Below are 16,303 nucleotides of genomic sequence, written 5' to 3' on the forward strand. Positions count from 1 at the left end.
ATATGAGTTTTGATGTTCGTTTAGACATTAGAACTCATAACAACAAACACCTAGCTAGTTTACAAAAATAATAATTCAAATTTCAACAAGTCACGTAAATTAGACATACCTAGTTAAGTGATATTGCGCTACACTTTTAAATTTAGAGAATAAGAGATGTTTAAAACTGTTGATTTGTTGTTATTTAAAAATTTATTAAAAAAAAAATAACTTTTACATATTGGTAATATATTTCCCAAACTAAGTATATAGCTCATTATGATCATCGCTCTATGCTCTATATGAACGATGCATGAAAAAAAAACTATTTTTTTCTGAAGAGTAGTGCCATGAAAACCAAGTGAAGGTAAAGTTTTCTTAGATCACAGCAATTAGACCGACGTGGTTAAGCGAAATAGCATCTCATTACTATAAAATGAAAGATGTGAGAAATAGTGAGTATTAGTTATCTTGGGAATTTTTTACCTAAATTTACTTATAAGTGTTTAAATACACAAATATATTCAAAAAATCTTAATATTTTGGAGAATTATATAAATATAAATATTACCATTCAATTTAATTTGTTTAGACTTTAGACCAATACAACGACAAAGGTATACCCTCCTTTTTTTTTTTTTTTTTTTTTTTTTTTTTGGCAAAACAGAAAGTTATACTTCCTAGTTTCTAATATTATTAGGTGAATGTTCGGCCCGTATGTTTGTTTAACTTTCTTGATGGGCATAATAAGTTACGAGTGCAATAAAGCCCATTTCTGTCACATTCAAAGGCCCATCAATTGAACTACAACCCTAGAAATCAGAAATCGCACCTTCGTATAAATTGGCTGTCACTAAAAAGATGAACTTCTTCTTCTCTGAAGCCGAATCCTAGGGTTTTCTCTGCACACAACTCGCTCCAATGGTGATCTCTCCTTCCTCTCTCTCTCTCTCCTAGCTACACTTTCTCGTCGATTGAACCCTAGAGACCATTGTCTGATCTTTGTTGTTGTGGAAATTTTTGAGTATTTCAGGGTAAGGGAACAGGAAGTTTCGGTAAGAGGAGGAACAAGAGTCACACTCTCTGTGTGAGATGTGGTCGTCGTAGTTTCCACATCCAGAAGAGTCGTTGCTCGGCTTGTGCTTACCCTGCCGCTCGCAAGAGGACTTGTAAGAACAACATCATTTTTTACTTTTTACCTCACAGTCTGTTTCATTTGCTCGATCTAGATTTGCTTAGTATGCTATTGTTCATTCTCCATTTTGGTTATTAGTGCTTCATGATTGCGTTTGAAGCTTTCTTTGCATCTGGATAGATTACATAACAAATGGAGCAAATTTTTATAATCCTTTCTGTAGCTCTATTGACTTGAATTGTAGAAATGTTAAATGTTCTTATATGTCGTTGATTCAGTTGATATGTTGTCAATAGCTGTAATAATCGTTCGAATTAGAGAAATTGATTTGCTCTCTTTGGTTTGGTCTCTTAACTCAATTCTGTCTTAATATATGAAAGAGTTCTGAATCCTAATCTCTTTGAATTATATAGACAACTGGAGTGTGAAGGCCATCAGGAGGAAGACTACTGGTACCGGAAGGATGAGGTATCTCCGTAATGTTCCCCGACGCTTCAAGACTGGATTCAGAGAAGGTACTGAAGCCAAGCCAAGGAACAAGGGAGCAGCTTCATCAGCATAAAGAGTCAGTTCACAAGTAATTGCAGGAAAGAGTAAAACTTAGCTTTTCGCTCTCATCTAGTTGAAGATTACAATTCCTGAGGATCTAAATACATTTATGTTTTGTGGGTTTTGTTTCGTTTTCGTTATTCACTTCAAAAGTTTTGAACTTGGTTGAAACATCATCTTACATTTGCAATTTCAACTAGCCTTCTTCTACTCTTGCAAATTACATCCATTGAAGTCCTGATTTTTCTATGTATTATGATGTATTTTTGCACCTTAGCTTTAATCAAAGTGAATCAAATCCTATGATCAACGTGATCATTTCCTAATTATGAAATATACACCAAAAATTGAATTCGATCGATCCGTGAAACTCTTAAATACAATAAACTTATAAGGAAATCAAGGGTATAATTGGAATTTTCAGGAAATAAGCGGAGAACTAAAAACTGGTCTTAATCGGAAAAACATAGAAACACCGCGCGCCCCCTGACGCTAACTCTTTCCTCCTCCGCTTCTTTGGCTTTTTCCGACGTCACTATCGTTCTCTCTCCCTCCTGATTCGATTCGTCGATTATTAAGCTCATCCTCTCTTTCTCTCTTTCTATCTCGAAGGTTAATATTCTCTCTGCTGGAAAATCGAGTTCTTACAATTCTATTTGTGTTTGCTTCTCAATTAGTGATTGGATCAAGTGAATTTGTTTCTTCTGATTTGATCTCTTCTATTGATTCGCTTTGTGCATTGGAATGAAATCCGCTCTTACTTTCTAAGGTATTATTTTTCGCAGATCTATCTTTGATATTGTGAAGAAGAAGACGATGATTCGACTAAGAACATACGCAGGCCTCAGTTTCATGGCGACTTTGGCTGTAATATATCATGCTTTCAACAGTAGATGCCAATTTTACCCTGCCATGGTTTATTTATCAACATCAAAGATCAGTTTGGTGCTGCTTCTCAATATGTGTTTGGTTCTTATGCTCAGTCTCTGGCATTTGGTCAAGTTTGTCTTCTTGGGATCCCTTAGGGAAGCAGAAGTCGAGAGGCTGAATGAGCAAGCTTGGAGAGAGCTCATGGAGATTCTCTTTGCCATTACTATCTTTCGACAGGACTTCTCTAGTGGGTTTCTTCCTTTGGTTGTTACTCTTCTGTTGATCAAGGCTCTGCATTGGCTTGCCCAGAAAAGAGTTGAATACATTGAGACCACTCCTTCTGTTTCTAAGCTGTCTCATTTTCGTATTGTCTCTTTTATGGGTTTCCTTCTTCTTGTGGATAGTCTCTTTATGTACAGTTCTATACGCCACTTGGTTCAGACGCATCAGGCTTCGGTTTCTCTCTTCTTCTCATTCGAGTAAGTTGAAATTTCTAGTGCTAGCGTTCACTCTTTAGTCATAGCTAGACCGAAGACACTCATACTAGTGATTTAGTGTAGCTGACTATGAGTTTCTGTTGTAGGTATATGATCCTGGCGACAACAACTGTTGCTATTTTTGTGAAGTATGTTTTCTATGTGACTGATATGATCATGGATGGTCAGTGGGAGAAAAAACCTGTTTATACTTTCTATCTGGAGCTTATCCGTGACCTGCTTCACCTGTCCATGTATATATGCTTCTTCTTTGTCATATTCATGTAAGTTTTTCCATCCAGTTATATTGTTCTCAAATTGTTTTAGCTATATTATTTCAGGAAGTTATAATACAGAATGAAACATCTTGAATCAAAGATGCTTAGACTTGCTAGAAATATCTATTTTGTTGGATTAATATTCTTATTTGTCTGTTTAGGAACTATGGTGTACCTTTGCACTTGTTGCGGGAGCTCTACGAAACCTTCAGGAACTTCCAAATTCGTGTTTCTGATTACCTTCGTTATCGTAAAATCACATCCAATATGAACGACAGGTTTCCTGATGCAACTCCTGAAGAACTTACTGCGTAAGTCTTCGATATCACATTTTTTTCTTATGTCTCCACTGAAAGTCGGCGCTATTCTGAATTTTGATTGACTCTTGGAAATGCTTATGTCATTGGTCCTTCATTTTTTCTAATATGCAGAAGTGATGCTACCTGTATCATATGCCGTGAAGAGATGACAAATGCAAAAAAACTAATATGTGGGCATCTCTTTCATGTGCATTGTCTTCGATCATGGTTGGAGCGACAGCAAACATGTCCTACTTGCAGAGCACTTGTTGTGCCTCCTGAGAATGCCACATCTGCAGCCGCAGGCCAACGCGGATTACACCAAGGTTCCCAACAGGGTAAGCAACGCGGAACCTGTTTATAAATAATATTTGTTTGCTTTTGAGAATCTTAATATTGGAACATGAAACAATTGTCTAAGTTCAGCCTGTATGTACATAAGACTAATTTTTTTTGTGCACATCAAAGCAGGTACATCAAGCTCAGGTAACCAGGGGTCTGCAACAAGTTCTTCTGTTGGCGTTTCCAATGATAATTTGAGTAGGCACCACGCCAGGCTTCAAGCAGCTGCTTCTGCAGCCTCCATGTACGGGAAATCAATTGTCTACCCATCTGCAAAAACAGTAGCTTGGTACGTATTGATCTGTTGATCACATGCTTGGTTCCGAGTTAAAGAACTGGTAAGGTGATTTAAATTTTAGGTTCCACAGGATTCTCACTGCATTGGTATATATAGAAAACTATCGAACTACGATTCGTAAGAAGCTTTAAGATTTGAAAAGACCAAAGGATACACCTACATGTGACCTCTATACTTCTAATGCATGTTCTTCAGCTATTTTAGCTTTTGCCGTCGTTTCTTAACTCCTCTAAATGTGATAGAGGGATAAACTGACGTATATCCCTTATGTTAAGGTCGCCGGGTATTCCTGGAACAGAGCAAGTGTCAACTGAACCACATCAAACTCGTCCTTCATCCTATTCCCCGTCTCCATTTCCTCAGCACAGCCTTCCTAGTGAAAACCCTCAAGCCTATGCAAATATGTCAGAGACTAAGCTGGAAGAAATGAGAAAATCTCTTGAGAGCCACCTCGAGGTATGTCCTCCCTCAGTAATGTATCTTTTGTGAAACTCGAGAATAGCCTTTAGTAGATGGTGTTTTTATCTTTATCATTGACGTTCTGGTGTAGATTTTGCGAAACCGACTTCATTTTCTGGAGAAGAGGAAACCGGAATCCACCGAGTCCACAAGCGAACCAGATAACAAAGGAAAATCGGTTGCGGATGCAGCGGAGTAAACTCCAGTGAAGAAAACAAGACTCAGGAATATGTAAGTTACTGAGGCAGAGAGCAGATAGAGAAAGGAGAAAGCTTTGGTGGTTCTTCCCAGAGAGACACACACAAAAAAAAAACATGATTCTCCAAAAAAAAAATGTACATGTCTTTTATTCATTGTCATAGAAATTAGAAGCTTGAGACTAAAAAATATGAACATACTGAATCATAAACGGTTGTTATTGTAATTCTTGGGGTTTTGCATTACTCTCCAATCTTTCTATACGACTCTTGAATCTTTCTGTTCTTATTTGCCATTCAATTTCAATGAAAAGAAAATATAATAATAACTGTATCAAATAATATCTACACGAAATATTAAAAAAAAAAAAAGGTGAAATATTTGCATTGCTGTAATTGGCTGGCTCCGTAACTTTTTAGCCAATAATATATAAAACATACTCTCTCTCGTAGATCGCCTCTTTACCTTACCCACCGGAGAAGAAGAAGGAAAGACGAATCATTGTTTTCTTTTTCTCTAAAAAGATCAAACCTTTACTTGTCTAAAAGCATCAATGGCTTCTCGGCGGCGAGTGCTTCTCAAGGTTATTATCCTCGGAGACAGTGGGTAAATTCTCCAACTTTATTTGTCTATTCTCTCTGGATTTTGGTTTTGATGCTCACTGATGGCTATTTTTGGTTATTTGTTTTGCTCAGTGTTGGGAAGACGTCTTTGATGAATCAGTATGTATTCTAATACTCCTCAGGATCTCAGATTTTTTGTGTTATGATTTGGTTTTTTTTTGAATTAGTACCTGTTTGTTTATCTCCTTTTGTTAGGTTTGTGAATCGAAAATTTAGTAATCAGTACAAAGCAACCATTGGAGCTGATTTCTTGACCAAAGAGGTTCAAATCGATGACAGGTTGTTTACTTTGCAGGTAATCATTGAGTGTGTTTATCTAATATACAATGTGATTAGTACATTACTGACAGACTCTAGTTTATAGATTGTTTAAGTGTGTTAAGAAAGAATTATGTGAGTTCCACACTCTTGTTATTCTCACAAAGAAAGAAGATAAGTGTTTTAGTATCCAAATACAAATAGGAATAAAGTAGTGTTGTGTTCCCATGTAGATTTGGGATACTGCTGGACAAGAAAGGTTTCAAAGTCTGGGTGTTGCTTTCTACCGAGGAGCAGACTGTTGTGTTCTTGTGAATGATGTCAATGTTATGAAATCGTTTGAGAATCTTAACAACTGGAGGGAAGAGTTCTTGATCCAGGTTACAAACTGTAGCCTTATACTGTGTATCATATTCTTTTGGAATGTTTTCTATCATATCAGTGACTGATCGATTTTTATTGAGTGTGTTTAGGCTAGTCCTTCGGATCCTGAAAACTTCCCATTTGTTGTGTTGGGGAACAAGACCGATGTTGATGGTGGAAAGAGTCGAGTGGTAATAAGATGTTGATTCCTTCTCTCTTAAGTGAAATAAGAGTTTGACACATCTATGCTAAGATAGATACTGTATATACCTTCATCTTCAGGTTTCTGAGAAAAAGGCAAAGGCTTGGTGTGCATCCAAGGGAAACATTCCTTACTTCGAGACTTCAGCCAAAGAAGGATTCAATGTCGATGCAGCTTTTGAATGCATAGCCAAAAATGCTCTCAAGAATGAACCTGAAGAAGAAGTGTAAGTCCAACACTTTAACAAAACACCTAGTTCAGCAAAACTTTGAGCTTACTTTACCATCAAATGAGTTTATCTTTAAGCATTTCTCGGTTCGTTCATTTTAATGCCTCGCAGGTACCTTCCGGATACCATTGATGTAGCTGGGGCTCGGCAACAAAGATCAACTGGGTGTGAATGCTAACCAACTTTGTTGCAAGGTTTATTAGAAAGAACTTGTGTTCTAAGTTGTGAGCTTTTTGTTTCTATGGCATAATAGTAGCATAAGCACCTTTGTTACTACTTTCTGCAATTGTGTATTTTCATCTCATCGGGTTACAGAATTAAAACGAATTGGGTTCCTTACCTTTTAGCTTAACGGAATTTTTGGTCACTTGTTACATTCTTAATTACTTCAGAGTGTGGTAAATTTTACAAAATGACCTCAAGATAAAATCTTAAGATAAAAACAAACTTCGCTATATTTCTCTTGTTACATTGTAATTTCCATCTTCCACTCTATGCCATTCTGTGTACTTTACTCAAAAGCTTCACTACATTTTCCTGGTTTCAATAAACTATATATTGATCCCTAGATCGTATTCCATATGCTCTATAACTCATCTTTAGTAGACCGATCCTTTGGTTTCAACTCTCTGTTGATAAAAACAGCCATTTCCTTCGCGCTGGATTTTGTCGCCAGCTTCAACTGTGCAACACAAAGTTATAAGAGAAAAGCTTCCTGCAGGAAATAAAAAGGAACTGAAGAAATCAAATTGGAACACTATCAAAATAGTTTTACCGGGTTCTCCTTTTCACCAGTTTTGTAAAGCAAGATTGTTGGATAATCATCAACCTGCATCAGCCATCACACTCACCATCATGATCATGGATACATCCAATTATAATCACATATAACGGATCTGCATCTCTTGGCAGTTTGCGATTGTTTTCTACCTTAAGCTTAGGATGCTCGTTGGCAGAAGCGTCTATCCTTGCAAAGACAAGATTCTCAAACCCTTTAAAGTGTTTTGATAGTTTCTCAACTTGTTTACTCAAAGCCTCACAGTTAAGACACCATGGTGTGTGCACCTATTCCATAATCATACTCAATATTACATCCATTTTCATAACATTTTTTTTTAATAAGAATTTAGTTCAGAAGAAGGGATCCATTTACAGACCTCTAGAAGAACGTTCTCTTGGCTCTTCAAGACCAGTTCATCAAAAGTCCTGCCGACCACAACCACTACGCTTGTATTTTGCTGCAGATATGAAACCATTGTTTAGCAATACTATTACTTCCCCCAAAATAACATATAGAAGAAAATGTACTTTTCACACTCACATTATCTGGAATTGCCTCTGACTTATAGTATGGTGAAACAGCTCCATGAGCAAGACCTGAACAAAATTCCTGCATTGCAAAATTCAATATACATCACATCAATGAGTTTTGTATTTGTCTAGGAATGTAAGAAAAAAAGTTTTGAAATTTTTTGTACTTCTATATTGTTAGGGGATGGATCTGACTCAAGCAAAAACTTAGAGTTCAGGTTGTTGTCGAATGCAGCAACCTGTTAAAGAATTTGATATTAATCACTGTGGCTTGTAGCTTTATCAATAAATCAAGAAAGGCATAGCCTACAAGTATAAGCGCTTATTCAGACAACTTACAATAGTTTTCTTTGCATCTTCTATCCAAAATAATGTCAAGAAAGGCATTGCGAGGTTTTCATTTGATATGTCAATATATATCAACATAAGCTGCACAGTATTAGCATAAACATAAATACAAGTGAGGGTATACTAAGTCCATTTGGCAAGTGATTTGGTATAAGAAAATACCTTTAATGTGAACTTTCTTGCAATATCTTCTAGAGACTGAGCAAGAGTTTCAAAGTCATCAGTCTTCGAAAAGACCATAACCTAACCAAGAATATGATACCGCAACTGTGTAAGCGAAAATAACATAACAACCAACAGAAATAGAATGAAAACTAAGATCGGATACAAGTTGAGTGAGTTGAAACTTCTAACCTGAAGCTTGACTGGACTGGAGTAAACACGAACGGTGTTGGATTCAGTCAGTTTTGTAACCAACGGGAATTTATTACTGTTCACAAATTCCAATATCTTCTCGGCTTGGCAAGGTCCATCTGCATGTTCAGTGCATAAGACTCATAATTTGGAAAATAATGTACCACACAATACAGTAAGCTTTGCATACGCCAATAAATTTGACAAAAAGAAGCAGTATTTCAAACTTATAACTGATCTCAGGCTGTAAATAAGAGGGTATATAATGATAATAATGGAGATCTTATATACATCAGGGAGCTTACCGTATGCAGTGTACCTCTCGGCCTCAGTTTTAACCAATCCAACAAACATATTGTTGGTTTTAAGGTTAGGGAAGAGAAGCTTGGCGACATCACTACTATTTGTTTCTACAAACTGGATTTCATTGTCTAGTGACGCAGCTTTTACAAACTCATCATATCCAGAAGAAGCCTGAGCCAAAAAAACGTATCCAAAATTACATTACATAAAACAAGTCTCAGTCTAAACAAATGAATCTATCCAAGTATAACTATCTTAATACCTCAGAGTTTTCAAACAGACCGAGAATGAAAGTATGATGCTTCTTGAGAAATTCTGAAGCTTTATCAACTGTTTCAAGTTTAATAGTGGGCGCACCAGTCTTCTTCTGCACCCAAATCACTATCTCCTCTCTAAATACAACACAAGAACCAACATTTCAGTAACTTTGTGAATCATTAAGACAAGCAAATCACAACCAAATCCAATAACAGTAGGATGCTTAACTATACTTAGTCCCTATCAAACTCAAAACACTCTGTAATCGATTAAAGAGCTTACGAGTTAAATCCACCAGTGTAAGGCTGAGATGTGCCGTTAACAAACAGCAGAAGAGTTGGGAAACCTTTAATCTCAAGGTGCGACGCCATTTTCGAATACCTCTCACCGTCGATTTTAGCCATCAAAACCGAACTACCCATCTCTTTCAAATCCGTCGCCGCTTCCGCAAATCGCGGCATTAACTCCGCACTCCTAGCACACCACGGCGCGTAACCTAAAACCATCACATACTCATTCCCGTCGATCAACCGCTTCGTATTGTCCCCGTTGAGTTCCATCACGATCCTCTGCGCCTTGCTCACCGTCTTCGCCTCAGATTGTTGTTCCGGCCTCTCTTCCTGCAACTGTTCGTCCACCGCTAAGAGCTGCTCCAAATCGTCTAATTCTCCCTCGGATCCGGCTTCGATACCTTCGACAGCGACATCGGAGGAACGGACGACGACAAGTAAGAGACTGAGAAGCAAAAGGAAGGAGAACAAGATTACAAATTTGGACGTGGGTTTTGGTTCCATCGGCATGGTGGTTACTGGGCACTCGTCGGATTTTGAAAAGTGGACGAAGAAGTGATCGTTCTCGTTCTGAAATGAAGAGAAAGATCGATGGAGTGTTTCTGATTGTAAATCTCACCATGATTTACGGCGGGAGCTTAATTCTTCGTTAATGGAATAAAAGAGTAATTGGGAAGTATTAATTAAAACAAATCTTCGTTTTGAATACTGAGTATTGACCAGTAATTAAATACCACTTAGGAAGAAGAAAATTAACAAAAATTAGCAAATTAATAGCAATTATAACGTTTACATGGTCAACCACATCTTGCTTATGTATGCAATACTAATAACCAAAATATTACACGTTACTAGATAGATATAGGAATCATGAATAGCGGCAAGAACTCTTATTGAACGGTATGGGATTATTACTAGCAACATTGATGACAAATGTGCATGAGATTCGCTTCGTGTGCCAAATCCTGACCAGTTTGCCAACCACATCTCCTCTCGACTTAACCTCAAATATCAGCTCCACCGGAATCTTTCCACCTCTCTCCGTAGCCTCTAGCCTTGCTCCGGCACCATATAATGGAACTCTTCTCCCTTCTATAACCACTGATTCCGTTCTTCGGTTCTTCTTAGTTTGATAATGTTCTTTCAACTGCTAAGTCATCATACCAAATCTTAGATATACATCCAAAAGCAAAATCCAACACCAAACTAGAGAAAAACAATAAAAAATCACCTGACCGGTGGCAATGGGGAGTTCATAGAAGAAGAGATTGATAGGAGTGGAACTAACATGAACACCAAATACTGGAGCAGGGTTGTAAATACCAATTCTTAGTGTTCCATTTATAGTAAGCACTGTGGTACGTACCCCAGTGTGATCTGATCCTTCACCAACGTAAAAGTTGTGTAGTTCGAACGTCTACATCACTTTCACCAATCACTAACCACATAATTTCCAGTAATAAATATAATTCTAAGAAAATGAAATACCTTTACAGAGATTTGAGGCTTGTAAGGTCTACTAGCTCCCCATGCGATGAAGCACAAGAAGGTGAAGAGAACCACCAAAGTGAAAACGGCAAGTAGTGCTTGACACTTTCTTATAGACGTCACGTCGTCCATTTCATCGTACGAGCCTCCTTCTTCGAGTATGATCTTACATTGTTTCTCTTTAGGCATGCATTTAATGCTGTTTTTTCTCCCCGAGGAAGATGATCGGAACAACCCGGAGAATCTGCTCGCCGATGAGTTACGGGAGTGACGTCCCAGGGAGGAAGAATCTTGTGTGGGGGAGTCCATCGGACTAGGCTGTACAACGGACGTGGAAGAGTCACGTGACGGGCTCTGTACGTAGTAGAAAGTGCGTTTTGAAGATCGTGATGGCGACGACGAAGAAGCCGCGAGACTTGTTACGTCCGATTCTGACTTCGTCGAAGGCATCGTGCTTTACTATAGCTAAATTTACTCGACCTTACGATATACGTACATAAACACTCAAAAGCTGAAAGATGTTTTGGAGATTTAGCAGAGAATTCTTATCAGAACAGAGTTGAACAGAGCATTTGGTGAGTTAAAAGACATTTTTTTACTTGTGGAATAAGACAGAATCTACAAGAAACTTTTGATTTTTAAGGATGAAAAAATAAAGGAAAGCAACGGGTGTCTTGTGGTTGAGGTATAGCGAGATTGAATCTGGACCTATTGGCTTAGGTTTGAGAGTGAGTGAGTAATGAGTATCGGTGGAGTGAGCTAACTTGTCTAGCTATGATTTGTTAGATGTTTCTTCTACATTGCATCACCGTTGGTTTTTTAAAAAACTTTTGATTAGTGGAATGCTATGATGGAACTTAGGTTGTAATGAGACTAGTTGATTAACTTTTATGTATCTTTATGAACAAAGGTCTTTTTTTCTTCTTTTAAAGTGTAATTGTTGAACTGGAGAGGAAACTTTGTACCTAAGAATCCTTAATCCATAATATATATAAGTTTGTATTGTTATAAGGGATTAAGGGGTATTAAATTATACTGTTGATTGTGCTCATCTCTACTTCTATAAACTTTGCAAAAAACCAATACAAATACCAATAATTTAAAGGCTAGTTTCAATTTATGAAACAAAATAATTTAGTCACAAAAACAGAAAATATGATTAGTTTAGATAATTAAAAACCTCTGAAATTTTGTATATAATTCCATCTTTAATAATATTTCTACCCCCAAGTAAGACTTACAGGTTGGGCCCTTTAGTTATTTTGGCCCATTTAACAACAAACGAAAACAGAGGAGAGACGCGCAGTATGACGATGATCACATGCAAAGGTTTCAGACAAGTCCCAAAATCAGAGAGATATACATGAGCCTCTCCATCGTTATCCTTATCAATCAGAGGTCTGAAAACAACGTGGACACACGTCAGTTACACCATTCCCCACTACTCTGATGACTCATCATCACATTCTCACTCCCTTATTTTCTCTTTACTGCTCTCGTTGTCGCAATTTATCAAATTCAGAACAGAGCCGATCCATATTTTACGGTTTTTCACTATTACTATTTTCTCTCTTAAAACCTGTGATCTTAAAAGAAAGAAAGATCTTGTTATCTAAAATAATACCAGTTCCTTAAACTCAGGAAGAAAGAGAAAACGACAGAGACAAGAACGTGTGGGAGATTCTCACCCTACTAAAACCTGTCCAAAAGGTGACGTACAATTCATTTTTATCTCCTCTCTTATGAGTCATCTTCAAAAGATTATATCTTAAAAGGAATATAGAGATTTTGAGTCTTTTAGAGTTGGGGGTAAAAAAATGTTGGAAGGGAAAGCCAAGGTGGAAGAGACAGACATGCCAGTGAAGATGCAAATGCAAGCAATGAGGATTGCTTCTCAATCCCTCGATCTTTTTGATGTCTTTGACTGTACATCCATAGCTGCTCACATCAAGAAGGTTAATATATATATATATATATATATATATATATATAACTAGTAGCTTTTTGTTTTCTTTCATTCTTGGAGTAACACAGATTATAAAGATTGTTTTCTCTGGCTAATACAAAACTTCATTGTTATTAAACTTCTTTCTTGTTTTTGAAAAATCAGGAGTTTGATGAGAGATATGGAAGTGGATGGCAATGTGTGGTGGGAACCAATTTTGGGTGTTTCTTCACACATTCTAAAGGGACTTTCATCTATTTTCATTTGGGGACTCTCAACTTCCTCATCTTCAAAGGCGCCACTCTTTAGTCCTTTCGTCTTTAGTTTCTGAATCCTTAACTCTCACATCCCATCCATGTGTGCTAGGAGCTTTGTTTGTTTAGGAAGCTGTTCTTTTGCTTTTTGTAGATAGATCTTGTTCCCAATAAAATTGTGAGATATTGTATCATTTTCTGAGTTGTTAATTCAGATAATTAAATGGCTTTTGGGATTAGTTAACAGAAATATATCGAAATTAGAAAACTAAATTTTTCATAATTTCAGTGTGGTACATAAAAAGAAATTAAAACAAAATTATGAAAATCTAATTAATTAGTACTAAAATACATTTTTTAAAAAAAAACTGAAAACTTCGAAATTGATGTCTCAAGTTAAGCTTCAAAGGCGAAAAGTGCATAAATACTTAACGTTTTTACAATTTATAAATAGTAAAGTGAGATTTTTTTTTTCTTTTCTTTTTTCCCTACATTTTTCTTTTTCTTTTTGACAACAAAAAATCCTAAAATTGTTTATATATCTGTAAATGAGAAGTTAGTCAAAGGAGATTTAAGACAACAAATCAGTTAGTTAGTTAGTAATATAACGATGCAAAAAAGAAAAAAAACAGAGATAACAAAGCATTAAACAGGAAGTCAATCTCAAATAAAACAAAGCTACTCTGGATTTGCTATGCTCCCCTCGAGTATTATTATTACCACACGGTTTCGTTCATGTGTTTTAACAAAGTTTGTTTCTTAATTTCCATGCATAACAGACATCAACACAACTCTGTTTTATAAAATCTTCTTCTTTATTAATGTCTCTTCCGCCTAAAAATTCTTCTTTGTTTCAAGAGGATAAAACAGAGAGATTCAAAAACAGAGAACCTCTCGTTAGGTTTAAGAAAATCATGGAAATGGTGAGAGCGTGTGAGAAAGATCAAGAGAGCTACAAGTCGAGATTGTTCGATTTAGAGAACGCCAAGGAGAAGAAGAAGTCATCGTCAAGGCACTACAAGAGATGGAACTCAGATTCCGCCTTGAGGATTGATGATCCAGACATTGATGATGGCACTGTTTTCAGGAAAACAGCTGCCTCAAGCGTCCTCCTCATGCCGGTGTTACAGCCTCTGGATAAGGATGAGTCACCTCAGCCGCGTGAAGTAACTGACGAAGAATTGCAGGAAGATTTAGGCAAGAGATCAAACACTTGTATTTATGCTTAAAACCTTTTTCTAATGATTAATGAGTTATCTTTAGGGTTTCTTGGCTTACAAGACAAGACGGTAATGACCTATTTGCATTATGCATTGAGGGTTCGTGGGACACTTATGTCTAGGTTTCATTGGAAAATAAGTTATCTTTCGGTTTCGTGGATTTCAATCTAAGACATGTTATTTTGAATTATACAGAAAAGGAGCAGATGAAAGAGAAGTTTGCGAAATTGCTTTTAGGGGAAGACATGTCAGGAGGAAGCAAAGGTGTTTGTTCAGCTTTGGCATTATCTAACTCGATCACAAATCTTTCAGCTTCTGCCTTTGGGGAACTAAGGCGTTTAGAGCCAATCTCTGAAGATAGAAAAGAGCTGTGGAGAAGAGAAATCGGATGGCTTCTCTCTGTTACTGATCATATAGTTGAATTCTCACCGACACACCAAACTAACGAGAATGGATCTTCCATGGAGGTTCCTGAAAATATGTTCCCTTTCTTATTATAGTTTCTGAGAGAAATTAAGTTTTATTCCTCTCTGTGTCTGAATTTTGAATCTTCCCTTGTTAGGTAATGACTACAAAACAGAGAACAGATCTTGTCTCCAACATTCCTACTCTTAAGAAACTTGATGCAATGCTCATCGTAAGCTAAAACACATACTTATAATTTCCTACTTGCGTTTGCATCAAAAAGACTAAGATGTCACAAATTCTGCAGGATTGTCTTGATAAATTTAAAGATCAGGATGAGTTCTGTTATGCCACGATCGATTCTCCAGAATATGAAAACAGTAGCTCGACCAGGAATGACGATAAATGGTGGCTCCCAATGGTCAAAGTTCCACCTAAAGGCTTATCTGAAAAGTCAAAAAGGTTTCTACTGAGTCAGGAAGAATGTGTGAGCCAAGTGCTTAAATACGCAATGGCCATAAATGCTGAAGCTCTATCTGAAATGGAGATCCCTGAGAGCTACATTGATTCACTTCCTAAGGTATACACCCCTAAACCCTATAGTCTGAGACCTATTAACAGAACAAAAATCATCGCTGTTGGTTTCGTTTTGATTTGGTATCCTTATCGATGTCTTTTTCCTTCTTTTGTTAAACTTCAGAATGGGAGAGCCAGTCTTGGAGACATGATCTACAAGATGATAACACAAGACATGTTTGATGCAGAGCAGTTCCTTCTTGAAATGGATTTATCATCTGAGCACAAGATAATTGATTTAAAGAACAAATTCGAAGCTTCGGGTGTGATATGGAAGAGAAAGATAGTGCAGAAAGACAACAAATCGTCGTCTCCATGGAGTACAAATTTAAGTATGGAGAAGAGACAACAGTTAGAAGAAAGAGCAGAAACCATCTTGCATTTTATCAAACAAGAATTCCCAGGGATCTCTCAATCCACACTTGACATCAGCAAGATTCAATTCAACAAAGTAATCAATCAAATAATCTATAACAGAACCACATTATAAATATAATTGTTTTTGTGTTCTGTTTTAAATAATCTTTAATTTGGTTTTGCAGGATATAGGATTAGCAATACTGGAGAGTTACTCAAGAGTTCTTGAGAGCTTGGCGCACACAATAAGGTCAAGAATAGAAGATGTTCTTGAAGCTGATCAGCTAACGCAAGACCCTGAACTCGCGGTTTGTAAGAGATATATAGTGAAGGAAACAGACAGTCCAAAGAAGGGAGAAGCTCAAAACTTTTGTCTTTTAGAGGAGAGACCAAAAAAGCAGAAGGCTACCATATCACTGTCTCAGGTAATGCAATGGAATATCGAAACTACTATACCAATAAAGAAAGTAAAGAGCGAGGCAGCATTAAAAGATTCAGGCAAGAAACTGTTAACCAGAGTGTCAAGCATGATCATGGCTAACAACAAGAAGGCTACTTTTTATCTTGAATCTTTTGGAAACACAAGAAGTCCAACCGCAGGGCGATACTCTTGAGAACAAAAAAAAAATCTTTTGT

The 16,303-nt window shown here is 37.0% G+C and overlaps 7 protein-coding genes across 8 annotated transcripts; 5 read left to right on the forward strand and 2 right to left on the reverse strand.

The window, feature by feature from the left end:
• The first annotated feature begins 833 nt into the window (after window positions 1-833).
• On the forward strand, window positions 834-1,886 carry LOC17893354 (60S ribosomal protein L37-3). The gene is made up of 3 exons (XM_006298810.2): window positions 834-903; window positions 1,013-1,148; window positions 1,528-1,886. The coding sequence occupies exons 1-3, from the start codon at window positions 901-903 to the stop codon at window positions 1,674-1,676; spliced, it is 288 nt and encodes a 95-aa protein (XP_006298872.1). The 5' UTR covers window positions 834-900; the 3' UTR covers window positions 1,677-1,886.
• A 234-nt stretch (window positions 1,887-2,120) lies between these two features.
• LOC17893159 (ERAD-associated E3 ubiquitin-protein ligase HRD1A) lies at window positions 2,121-5,163 on the forward strand. Of its 2 annotated transcripts, none has more exons than XM_023785831.1 (8): window positions 2,121-2,275; window positions 2,449-3,012; window positions 3,117-3,293; window positions 3,449-3,598; window positions 3,719-3,924; window positions 4,055-4,217; window positions 4,502-4,682; window positions 4,777-5,163. In XM_023785831.1, exons 2-8 carry the CDS (start codon window positions 2,480-2,482, stop codon window positions 4,882-4,884), a joined length of 1,518 nt encoding a protein of 505 aa, XP_023641599.1. In that variant the 5' UTR covers window positions 2,121-2,275; window positions 2,449-2,479; the 3' UTR covers window positions 4,885-5,163. The 2 variants fall into 2 exon arrangements, with proteins under 2 accessions (XP_023641599.1, XP_006300158.1); XM_006300096.2 differs by having other exon boundaries at window positions 4,058-4,217.
• A 176-nt stretch (window positions 5,164-5,339) lies between these two features.
• On the forward strand, window positions 5,340-6,910 carry LOC17891076 (ras-related protein RABG3c). Its single transcript, XM_006298500.2, has 7 exons — window positions 5,340-5,489; window positions 5,579-5,605; window positions 5,702-5,801; window positions 5,998-6,144; window positions 6,238-6,318; window positions 6,410-6,555; window positions 6,670-6,910. The coding sequence occupies exons 1-7, from the start codon at window positions 5,437-5,439 to the stop codon at window positions 6,734-6,736; spliced, it is 621 nt and encodes a 206-aa protein (XP_006298562.1). The 5' UTR covers window positions 5,340-5,436; the 3' UTR covers window positions 6,737-6,910.
• A 68-nt stretch (window positions 6,911-6,978) lies between these two features.
• LOC17893527 (protein disulfide isomerase-like 1-6) lies at window positions 6,979-10,031 on the reverse strand. The gene is made up of 12 exons (XM_006297256.2): window positions 9,415-10,031; window positions 9,137-9,266; window positions 8,877-9,045; window positions 8,572-8,690; window positions 8,380-8,460; window positions 8,209-8,298; window positions 8,037-8,108; window positions 7,880-7,948; window positions 7,716-7,796; window positions 7,489-7,623; window positions 7,334-7,387; window positions 6,979-7,240 (listed from the first exon to the last, which is right to left on the reverse strand). Exons 1-12 carry the CDS (start codon window positions 9,930-9,932, stop codon window positions 7,145-7,147), a joined length of 1,614 nt encoding a protein of 537 aa, XP_006297318.2. The 5' UTR covers window positions 9,933-10,031; the 3' UTR covers window positions 6,979-7,144.
• A 143-nt stretch (window positions 10,032-10,174) lies between these two features.
• On the reverse strand, window positions 10,175-11,379 carry LOC17893372 (NDR1/HIN1-like protein 6). The gene is made up of 3 exons (XM_006298141.2): window positions 10,911-11,379; window positions 10,654-10,839; window positions 10,175-10,569 (listed from the first exon to the last, which is right to left on the reverse strand). Exons 1-3 carry the CDS (start codon window positions 11,358-11,360, stop codon window positions 10,291-10,293), a joined length of 915 nt encoding a protein of 304 aa, XP_006298203.1. The 5' UTR covers window positions 11,361-11,379; the 3' UTR covers window positions 10,175-10,290.
• A 1,064-nt stretch (window positions 11,380-12,443) lies between these two features.
• Window positions 12,444-13,286, forward strand: LOC17893472 (dynein light chain 1, cytoplasmic). Its single transcript, XM_006300186.2, has 2 exons — window positions 12,444-12,865; window positions 13,021-13,286. Exons 1-2 carry the CDS (start codon window positions 12,728-12,730, stop codon window positions 13,162-13,164), a joined length of 282 nt encoding a protein of 93 aa, XP_006300248.1. The 5' UTR covers window positions 12,444-12,727; the 3' UTR covers window positions 13,165-13,286.
• Window positions 13,287-13,765: 479 nt separating this feature from the next.
• LOC17890585 (rop guanine nucleotide exchange factor 13) lies at window positions 13,766-16,301 on the forward strand. Its single transcript, XM_023785792.1, is given in 7 exon segments — window positions 13,766-14,324; window positions 14,428-14,515; window positions 14,517-14,796; window positions 14,892-14,966; window positions 15,042-15,314; window positions 15,435-15,761; window positions 15,853-16,301. Coding segments are annotated over 7 exon segments (1,866 nt in total). The 5' UTR covers window positions 13,766-13,930; the 3' UTR covers window positions 16,282-16,301.
• Window positions 16,302-16,303: the final 2 nt, after the last annotated feature.

The sequence above is a fragment of the Capsella rubella genome, unplaced genomic scaffold (genome assembly GCF_000375325.1).
Source record: "Capsella rubella cultivar Monte Gargano unplaced genomic scaffold, Caprub1_0 scaffold_3, whole genome shotgun sequence".
NCBI classification, from domain to species: Eukaryota; Viridiplantae; Streptophyta; class Magnoliopsida; order Brassicales; family Brassicaceae; genus Capsella; species Capsella rubella.

Coding starts and splice junctions, on each gene's coding strand:
- LOC17893354 (XM_006298810.2), top strand. Junction 1,149..1,527: donor TGCCGCTCGCAAGAGGACTT/GTAAGAACAACA, acceptor TGAATTATATAG/ACAACTGGAGTGTGAAGGCC.
- LOC17893159 (XM_023785831.1), top strand. CDS start 2,480: ATGATTCGACTAAGAACATACGCAGGCCTCAGTTTCATGGCGACTTTG. Junction 3,013..3,116: donor TCTCTCTTCTTCTCATTCGA/GTAAGTTGAAAT, acceptor TTTCTGTTGTAG/GTATATGATCCTGGCGACAA. Junction 3,294..3,448: donor TTCTTCTTTGTCATATTCAT/GTAAGTTTTTCC, acceptor TTGTCTGTTTAG/GAACTATGGTGTACCTTTGC.
- LOC17891076 (XM_006298500.2), top strand. CDS start 5,437: ATGGCTTCTCGGCGGCGAGTGCTTCTCAAGGTTATTATCCTCGGAGAC. Junction 5,490..5,578: donor ATTATCCTCGGAGACAGTGG/GTAAATTCTCCA, acceptor TGTTTTGCTCAG/TGTTGGGAAGACGTCTTTGA. Junction 6,556..6,669: donor AATGAACCTGAAGAAGAAGT/GTAAGTCCAACA, acceptor AATGCCTCGCAG/GTACCTTCCGGATACCATTG.
- LOC17893527 (XM_006297256.2), bottom strand. CDS start 9,932: ATGCCGATGGAACCAAAACCCACGTCCAAATTTGTAATCTTGTTCTCC. Junction 9,046..9,136: donor GTCTGTTTGAAAACTCTGAG/GTATTAAGATAG, acceptor TTTTTGGCTCAG/GCTTCTTCTGGATATGATGA. Junction 8,691..8,876: donor CGAGAGGTACACTGCATACG/GTAAGCTCCCTG, acceptor CTGAACATGCAG/ATGGACCTTGCCAAGCCGAG.
- LOC17893372 (XM_006298141.2), bottom strand. CDS start 11,360: ATGCCTTCGACGAAGTCAGAATCGGACGTAACAAGTCTCGCGGCTTCT. Junction 10,840..10,910: donor AGCCTCAAATCTCTGTAAAG/GTATTTCATTTT, acceptor AAAGTGATGTAG/ACGTTCGAACTACACAACTT. Junction 10,570..10,653: donor TCCCCATTGCCACCGGTCAG/GTGATTTTTTAT, acceptor ATGACTTAGCAG/TTGAAAGAACATTATCAAAC.
- LOC17893472 (XM_006300186.2), top strand. CDS start 12,728: ATGTTGGAAGGGAAAGCCAAGGTGGAAGAGACAGACATGCCAGTGAAG. Junction 12,866..13,020: donor TAGCTGCTCACATCAAGAAG/GTTAATATATAT, acceptor TTGAAAAATCAG/GAGTTTGATGAGAGATATGG.